Genomic DNA, 9,832 nt, shown 5'->3' with positions numbered 1-9,832 from the left:
TTCCATTATATAGAGAGAATAAAGATTACACATCCCTAAGGATCTGTCATTCCTATCACTAAAGATCGGTTATTCCATCTCTACAAAGTTGTTATTCAATCCCTCCAAATTTGCTATTCTATCACAATATTTATTCGTTTGATTGTAGAACAAATCTATATGATCATGCTAATTTATATCACTATCTAACTACATTAATATATACAATTATTTAGATTTTCATCATACTAACAGTTAGCTATTAGCTTTCCATCTTCTCTACCTCTAAAATCTTCCGTAACTTGATTGTTGTTTTAGAAATTGCAATACAGTTGAGTGTTGTCTAATGTGATATTTATTTACAAGGTGTTTTTTATTTTTGTGTTTATTGTTTCTGATTAAGATATTGGTGGTTTGGGCATTATGGTCATTTTAGTTTGTAGCCCTACTTTATCTTAATCCACGTGTTTATGTACCCACTGTTTTACTGCACATGGAATTCGTGCGTGCTTCTAGGCAACTTCAGCACATCCCTCTCTATTGAAGAAAAGAAAGCTGAAGCTTTTGACCTCCACAACTCTCGACATCGGTCTCCTCAGAGTACTGCTGCAACTTGAAGGTAATTCGTCGTCTCCCTCTTCAATTTTTGGATTTGATTTCTTAACTCTTCATCTTCATATGTTTTCTCCTTGAATATCTTATGGTTTTAACTTTCATTTGCTTTTAGATTTAGTTTTATAATATGAGTTGATCAAGTTTGATTTTGGGTGAACTGTAATTAGGGTTAAAATGACAGTATGAATATTTTGAGAACCATTAAATTTTCATAATTAGGGTCAATTCCCACGACGATCACTAAACCATTTCCCGGCTCACATGAGTCGAGCTATATTATTAGCCATGTAAATTATGAAGTAGAAATTGCTAAACAAATTATAAGTTACGGATTAATTGAAATTAGAGACAAAACGACATATCATTATTCAGACTTTGGAGAACCATTCTGGGGCAAAATAATTATATCTGCCTGATCAAATCAGTCCCAACTTTTTTTTTGAAAAAAATACTGTAATGTTAATGCTTAGTTTTTCCAGGCCCTTGCGAGAGATTTTAGAAGAAATGTTCAAAAACTGAGCTGGAGTCCAATAAATTAAGTCATGATATACCTTTCCTCCTCTCAGTGCAGTATTACTACATCCCATATGACCTTTGGCTTCACAAATTCTCCACATTCAGCATAACAAGAGTTTTTTTTTATATTTTTGTACTTCACTTTCCTCCTTTAATAATCCTTTTAACTCATTATATCTAAACAGTAAAGAAAAAAACACCCTCTGTATATAATCATCTACTATCTCTTTGTCCTTATGTGGCTTTTGGTAGCATTGAAATCAAAATTATTTGAAGAGATCAAGTCTCCTTTTCTTGCATTTGGAGAAATTACAATGTTGAAATAATTAATTAGGTAGATAGATTCGAAGCTAAGGCCTAACTAGAGTTTGAGTACTAAAAGTGTGCGTGTAAGATAACTATCAACCTTTTGCTAATTGTCGTCCTATCAATATTTGTGATGGTTATTGCCTAAAATTTAATGAATAAACATGTTTATATCGTCAAACTTATACTAATTTTCATTCTACCAATACTTGTGATAGTATCACCAAAAGAATATTGATAGGTGTGCGCACGGACAATCATGTCTACTCTAAAAAGAAATTTTACATTTGAAAGATACATAGAGTCTTCAATGTTTAGTTTTAAAGAAATAATTAATTATGTATAATTGAAAAACAACGATAAAGCACTAGGGTATTTCTCAATATTTCATTTTTAAGAAAGAAAATTTTAAATTAATTTAGTCATTTTCAATTTAATTTTATAAAATATTAAGAAATCTTAGTATATTTTAAACCGTAAGAAAGCACTAGGAAATTTTTCAAATTTTCATTTTAAAAAAAGAAAATTTTAAAATAATTTAGTCATTTTAAATTTAATTTATTGAAATATTAAGAAATCTAAATATATTTTAAAACGTGTTGTTTAAAAATTAAAATGTTACCACATTTTATTCTATTCTTTTTATCCTTTTAGAAGTAAATGATTGTACACGTGGTTAATGTTCAAATTCTTTTTGTTACTCTTTTTACTGCTTTATGTGTTCTGTTAGAAGGTTTAGTCTATTAAGTAAAATCTTTCTACTTTTTATTTGAACAAATTTTTTTATCTTTATTAAAATTTTACTAAACAATTATATTACTCCTAAAATATAAAAGAAGTCCGCCAAAAATAATTTCGATAAAAACGCTCCAAGGAGAATATTTTGTTGGAGAAGAAATCAAATTAGAGCTAGAGACAGTCGTATCTAGAGGGGGTTTCATGGGTTCAACTGAACTCATGCCCCCTCTCTAGATTATATATAGTTAGTGTTATAATTATTAAAAATATTTAAATATAATGTTTTGAAACCACGTTAAAAGTAACATATAAAAATACGATGATCATTGGGTAGACCTCTCTACGCAAAGATAGAAATTCAAATCTTATCTCTATCTTATTTTTGTTAGTAACATCCCTCCAAGTGATTATATGTAACACTTTTGGCATTTCAATCACTTTTTCTTTTTTCCCCCCCTTTAAATTTTCAAAATTTTCAAGTGTATGACATTGGAAATTCCTAAAAAAGTTAGCATGATAAAAAACTTTTGTAACTAAATCAAATGTGTATATTAAAATTCAACACTTGTGGTATTAAATATGTTGGATCTATAATTTTTAAAATTGAACAGTTTAATGGTAAGTATGTAAAAGTCAAACCGATCAAATTTAAATTTTAGATGCATCTTTTTGTAATAGTATGCTCATCATTTCGAAATCCTGGATACGCCTCTGGTTAGAGATGAGACGAAAAAGGCAATTTTGTGATGTACAAGTTATGTATGTAGTATCACTTACTAAATTCCTTCACAATCTTTCATTCATTTTAAACTGAGATGAATTCAGTGTTGTCAATTATTAAAAACTTTACTGATAAGAAATAAAATTTTCATTTATCTATATTTAATTGTTTGAATTTGATTTGAAAAGAAGATAATATATTTGGATGTAAAATTAAATGTTTCAATCATTAAATAAAAATAGACGAAAATTTTAACTAGTTTTGAATTTTACTAAATTATATTATTTATTACTACAAGATAAAATAATGAGACTCTCTCCTTACTATCTCAACTACTTAATTTCAATAAAAATAAATAAAGTAATAGACAAATTTTAAACAATCGTCGTATATTTTAACGTAAAGATATGAGGATTTAAGATGAAGTGAATGAATTTTTTGTAAAAATTATTTTTTAAAATTATTTCTTAGAGGAGACTTTGACATATTTATAAAAACTTATTTATGAAAATAAAACTTATTTGAAATAGTTATAACAAAAATCTACATTATCATTAAAAAAAATTCATAATATGATTAAGATTATAACGCTTATAAAATAAAATAAAATTCTTGTCAGATTAAATAATAATAATATAGGAAAAAGCTAAAACGTTTGAATCATGAAATTAAATTGAAGATAATGTGAGGGTTTTAATGGTTGCTCTTTTTATTTTCTGAAAAATAACAATATCCTTCTATAATATAATAATTAGCTTAGTTAATTTGTATATTTAACCTATCCGTTAACACCCACTACTAAAAAAATAATTAATTAATAATCATTTTTCAAGTAAAATGATTATTAAAAAGTACAACTTATGTATAATAATATAATTCTTTTAGATTTATGTGAGTTTACAATGTGTGTACGTGTATGTGTGTGTGTATATATATATATATATATATATATATATAAATTAGATTATTTGAAAATCGTAAATACAATTGTTACAAAACAGAAAACAACTATAACTGTTGTGTTTGTCACACACATATATATATACTAGACACGTAGTGTTCGTGCCAGCACGGGCCAAACAGTAATAGATTATTTGAAAATCGTAAATACAATTGTTACAAAACAGAAAATCAACCTTATTTAACCCTATATAATAGCAACTATAACTGTTGTGTTTGTCACACACACACATATATATATATATACTAGACACGTAGTGTTCGTGCCAGCACGGGCCAAACAGTAATAGCTCATACAATAATGGTTGATGTAGTGGCATAAATACACGAAATGAATATGTAGGAACAAAGATAAATAGTAATCAGTAGCTAGAGAATGAAGCTATAGTGAAAAATTTAGGATTGGAGATGCAAAGACAGATCAACCAAGCAAGGAAGGTGGTTTCTGAACCCGCACTTCTGAAAAGAGGTTTGTTCACTACCATCTTCTTTTGTATTTCTGTGTATCCATCTTTCTGTTAAGATGTAGTCGTTCGTGCCACTACATCCTTCGATAGCATTGTGGAAAACAATTGCCACTTTCCTGTAAAGCTGCAAATGAATAAACAATAAGGTAAAAAACAGTTCACACTAAACTTTTCTTAACATTATCTTTACAACTCTACCGGTATAATTAAATCGTGTCACTTTCATGTAAAACCTCACAATCACACTCTACTTACATGAAATTAACATCCAGAACAAAAGGCACTTCAAAGCTGAAAACTTTGAGTTAAGAAGAGAAGTCCTCATTATCGACCAAATAGAGCAAACCCCAGAAGAAAGAGTTAAAAAAATACTCATGAAAAGGAAGGTTTGGGTAGTTTTCTTGTGAATATTCTAGAGAAGTTATCCAGCTCCAAAAGGATAAGTTGCGTTGGAATTGATGAAGTTTTGTGGGGTTCATGTTTGCATAAAAGGAGCCTGTGGATATGGCTCTAAGTGTTATTTAGAAATAGCAAAGGAAAGGCAAAAATCGTAGTGAGATAATAATAATGTACTGAAAGGGTAACTTAGTGCACTAACCCTATGTGACCTTATCTTGCATTTTTGCAGAACGGCTCAAACCCATGAAATCAAAACTAATTTCATGCTAGAAGATCTTTGTTTTCCATATTCATACCCTTGTACAGTTTTTCGTCACCACTCTTCTTGCTTTTTCCCTTTAAAGCCTCCCTTGACTGCTTTAGAGCTCTTTTCTGAATGACTCGGGTATCTTTGGAGAACTCAGTCTCAGTTTCTAAAGTGGTTGTTGCTCCACTATCATTTTGAACTTGAATTTTCTTTGAAGATTCGGAATTTTCTTTGAATGTCCAGTTGAGAAGTGAATGTTGTTATTTGCAACCGCTGCCTTGTTAATGGAATATATGACTGAATTATCATCTTGTGCATCTTCATTCTCCCCTGCTTCAAACATAAGATTCTTTCTGGTATTTTTTCCTTGAGATGTTTTTTTGAAAAAATAATTCATACTACAACAACGAAAGCAAACGAAAACATATTAAGCAAAAGAAGCGATAGTAAATTGACAAGAGATGGTAAAAGTCAGCTAGTTAGTGTGATTTAGTTTATGAATATAGTGTTTTAGTTAAGTTAAAACTTAACTAATTAGCCTTAGAAAGTCTTTAAGTTCTCCAAATACTTAATGTGATTTAGTTGGTGAGTATAGTGTTTGGGAAGTAAGTTAAAACTTAACTAATTAGACTTAGAAAGTCTTTAAGTTCTCCAAATACTTAATGTGATTTCGTTGGTGAATATAGTGTTTCGAAGTAAGTTATAACTTAACTAATTAGACTTAGATAAATTGTTAAGTTCTTCAAATAAGTTAATGTCATTTAGTTGGTGAATATAGTGTTTGAATTAAGTTAAAACTTAACTTATTAGACTTAGAAAGTCTTTAAGTTATTCAAATAAGTTAATGTGATTTAGCTGATGAATATTGTGTTTTAGTTAAGTTAAAACTTAACTATTTAGCCTTAGAAAGTATTTAAAACTAAAATTAAAATTATTATTATTGTTTGTGTAGATGGATCATGATCGTAGTTGAATGTATAAAAGAAACAATCCTTGTCGAGCGGGTATGATACCAGAATTTGCAGACGGTGTCACTAGATTTATAAATCATGCAAAGACACTTGATTATTTTTTAACTTCAAGATTGATTAGGTGTCCGTGTGTGAATTGTGAAAATGTGAGATATCATACAACAGAAACTGTTGCTATGCATCTTATGAGGAATGGATTCAAACAAGGATATACAGTTTGGACTAGTCATGGTGAAGTTGAAAATGACACTATGTTTTTTAATAACTTTGCCATTGGTGAAAGTAGTAGATCGACAGAGCGTAATTATTTCCAAGGTTCTAGAATGTCAGATATGGTTGATGATGCTTTTGGGATGCATTCTGATTTTGAATTTGGGAAAAATGTAGAAGACTCTCCCAATGAAGAAGCAAACATCTTTTATGAACAATTACGTGATTGTAGTAGTCCTTTGTTCAACGGGAGTCAACACTCTAAATTGTTTGTTGCAGTTAGATTGTTGAGTATCAAATCTGACAATAATATTTCTCAAGGAGGAATGGACTCTATGATAGATCTTATGAAGGAATTAGTTGATCCCAATGTAAAGATTCCTGATTCTTATTATAAAACAAATGCATTGGTGTCTATGTTAGGACTGTCCTCGATAAGAATTTATTGTTGTGAAAATGGTTGTATGTTATACTATAAGGAGGATGTCGATCTAGAGTCTTGTAAGTTTTGTAGTCACCCTCTCTTTAAGACTGGTTCTACCGGAAAGAAACTTGCTATTAAGGCTATGCATTATTTACCTCTTATACCAAGATTGAAGAGGTCGTATGCATCAAATAGCTTTTCTCCTCATATGAGATAACACCATGAAAATAGAAGGCCACCTTGTGTGATGTGTCATCCATCTGATGGAGAGGCTTGGAAACATTTTGATAGAACTTATCCAGATTTTGCCGCTGAACCAAGGAATGTTAGGTTGGGCATGTGTGCGGATGGTTTAATCCTTTTTTCAGTTGGGGCTGCACCATATTCTTGTTGGCCTGTGTTTATTACACCGTATAATCTTCCACCTGAGATGTGTATGACAAGTCCATATATATTTCTAAATTATGTCATTCCTGGTCCGAGTAATCCAAAAAGCAAGATTAATGTGTACTTAGAACCTTTGATTGATGAGTTGAAATTATTGTGGTCTGAGGGGGTAGAAACATGGGACATTTCTCGTAAACAAAATTTAACATGCGTGCTACTTTAATGTGGACTATTAATGATTTTCCTGCCTATGGGATGCTATCTGGATGGATGACAGTTGGAAAGTTAGCATGTCCCTATTGTATGGAAGATACTAAATCATTCACATTAAGACATGGCCGGAAAAATTCATGGTTTGATTGTCACCATCGATTCTTGCCACCTAATCATGAGTGTAGGAGTAAGAAATATGCATTTAAAAAGAATAAAACTGAACGAGATGGTCCACCCCCAATATTAACAGGTGATGATATTTGGGAAAGTGTTCAACATTTTCCAAAGGTAACTGAGGAACCACCGTACAAATTTGATGGGTATGATGTTACACATAATTGGACTAAACAGAGTATATTCTGGGAGTTGCCTTATTGGAAGGATAATTTGCTTAGACATAATCTTGATGTCATGCATATTGACAAGAATTATTTTGATAATTTGTTCATCACTGTAATGGATGTGACTGGCAAGACAAAAGATAATGTTAAGGCTAGGCTTGATTTACCAATTCATTGTAGATGATCGGAGTTGCATTTACAAGAGTCTACGAACAACAAGTTACTTAAGCCCAAGGCTAGTTATTCATTCACAATGGAACAGAAGAGAAAAATATGTGAGTGGGTGGCAAGCTTCAAAAATGCCAGATGGATATGCCAAAATTTGGAAAGAGATTTGACATGGAGCGTGGAATATTACATGGGATGAAAAGTCACGACTCTCATGTTTTCATGGAACAATTACTTCCGATGGCAGAGATCAGTTTGTTCTTCAAAGACTTGTGTTCCAGCACATTGAGAACAGAGAATCTAGTTCCAATGGCCGAAAATATTGTTTTCATTACCAATAAGTTGGAGAAGATTCTTCCACCTGGGTTCTTTGATGTGATGGAACATCTTCCCATTCACCTTGTTGGTGAAGCCCTACTTGGTGGCCTAGTTCAATATAGGTGGGTGTATCCTTTTGAGCGGTAAGTAATTATACCACATTTATTCTTATTTGATAAATGATTCATATATCTTTTGAAATTATATATCGAATATAAAATTTTACAGAAGCATTGGCAAGTCTAAACGGGGTATGAAGAATAAACATCGAGTGGAGGGATGTATGATTCAAGTGTATCTAGCTAAAGAAAGGTCCCACTTTTTTTCTTACTACTTTGATGATTATGTGTCATGTTTGAGAAACAGACCTAATCGACATGATGATACTGAGAATGATCTGGTAGTAAAGTCATTATCAATCTTCAACCAACCGGGTAAGGATTCAAAAAGTGTACATTGCGCAAACTTACCGAAAAAGGAGAAAAAATCTGCAGAGCTTCATGTTTTGTTGAATTATCCAGAAGTCCAACCCTTCTTAGAGTAAGAAATTTAAATATGTAAAAACATATATTCAACTACAATTTTATCAAGGAAACTAACTGTATTTTGGATGTGATTCTACAGTTATTGTGTGAGCCAATATGGTCATGATCAAGTGTTTACATCATTTATACTGTGGTATACTAATTGGGTAAGTGTTGTAATATATACACCTATTCATATATTAGTTTACTCCTCTTTCTACTAACATATCCTTTAATTAACTAACCATATATAGGTTTATAATTCAGAAAATGCTGACACATTTGATCAATTTTTCAAGGATATTTCTTGGGTACCGATTACTGTTCAAACGATGTCCTAATATATCGTTAATATGTAAGAACGCTATTAAAGTTAATCTTTTTTTCTCTTTATTGTATATATTACATTCTTATTTGTAGAGTTCTTTGTTTAAATTACATGATAGGTTTATACGAATGTGTCAGGAATACCATAGTACTCTACCTCTTGAGAGTCGGGACAAATCATTTACACAAGAAGAAAGTGAGAATCTATTGAAACAAAGTGCAAGTGAACCGATTAGAGGTTCAGTCTACGGCTATCGAGAAAAGACATATCAAAAGAAGCAGGGTTGGTATTGTGGTTCATCATCCTCCAGCTTCGATGGCTGGGATAAAGAGACAACATATGCAATGGAAGGTAAGATAACTTTTCTCAATGCCGAGCTAGCTGCTGTAGCCGACAGAGAGAGGAAGAGAGGTGGAGATTGCGGCATCAAAGGAGGCAGAGAACAAGAGGTATGCGGCGGTTCAGGCTCAACTAACTTTTCTTTTTGAATCAGGAAATATTCTTCCTCCATGTCCCACAAGTAGTGATGATGGAGCTGATCAAGAGGGTGATGAGAATGATAAGGGTGATAAGGAGAGTGACGGTGATAACGAGTAGTTGTATTGGTTTGACATTTTACACTTCTATATTTTTGTAATTGTTTGATCGTATTGTAGTTTAATTTGAAGTTGGATGAAGTTTATTTTGAAATAGTTCAATGTATATTTTGAAAATACAATGTTGTTTTGGTTGGATGAAGTTTATTTTAAAATAGCTCATTTGGAATTCTTTGAGTTGGATGAAGTTTATTTTGAAATATTTTATTTGAAATTCTTTGGGTTGTTTTGATATAAATATACAGGTGGGATACTCAATACTGCAGCTCAATGATGCCAGATTTGTAGCAGAAATACCGAACTCTGGTGGTCGGAATCTAAAAAATAAGAAATAGAAATACCGACCTTCTTGGTCAAAATCTAAAAAATAAGAAATAAAAATACCGACCTCCGGAGGTCGAAAT

General features: G+C 31.3%; 1 protein-coding gene across 9 annotated transcripts; it reads left to right on the top strand.

Moving 5' to 3' along the window:
• Window positions 1-473: 473 nt before the first annotated feature.
• On the top strand, window positions 474-9,522 carry LOC107003907. 9 transcript variants are annotated; one of them, XM_027912817.1, is made up of 6 exons: window positions 480-598; window positions 7,675-8,123; window positions 8,209-8,520; window positions 8,605-8,671; window positions 8,772-8,859; window positions 8,951-9,522. In XM_027912817.1, the coding sequence occupies exons 2-6, from the start codon at window positions 7,801-7,803 to the stop codon at window positions 9,040-9,042; spliced, it is 882 nt and encodes a 293-aa protein (XP_027768618.1). In that variant the 5' UTR covers window positions 480-598; window positions 7,675-7,800; the 3' UTR covers window positions 9,043-9,522. The 9 variants fall into 9 exon arrangements, 8 of the variants coding, with proteins under 8 accessions (XP_027768618.1, XP_027768624.1, XP_027768625.1 ...); XR_003575106.1 differs by lacking the exon at window positions 7,675-8,123 and having other exon boundaries at window positions 474-598; window positions 8,759-8,859; window positions 8,970-9,522; XM_027912823.1 differs by lacking the exon at window positions 480-598 and having other exon boundaries at window positions 7,768-8,123; window positions 8,804-8,859; window positions 8,970-9,522.
• The last annotated feature ends 310 nt before the right edge of the window (window positions 9,523-9,832 follow it).

The sequence above is a fragment of the Solanum pennellii genome, chromosome 11, assembly GCF_001406875.1.
Source record: "Solanum pennellii chromosome 11, SPENNV200".
Lineage (NCBI taxonomy): Eukaryota > Viridiplantae > Streptophyta > Magnoliopsida > Solanales > Solanaceae > Solanum > Solanum pennellii.
Note: the sequence above shows the minus strand (reverse complement) of the source record. Positions and strands in the feature narration are given on the sequence as shown.

Coding starts and splice junctions, on each gene's coding strand:
- LOC107003907 (XM_027912817.1), top strand. CDS start 7,801: ATGGATATGCCAAAATTTGGAAAGAGATTTGACATGGAGCGTGGAATA. Junction 8,521..8,604: donor GAAGTCCAACCCTTCTTAGA/GTAAGAAATTTA, acceptor GTGATTCTACAG/TTATTGTGTGAGCCAATATG. Junction 8,860..8,950: donor TCCTAATATATCGTTAATAT/GTAAGAACGCTA, acceptor ATTACATGATAG/GTTTATACGAATGTGTCAGG.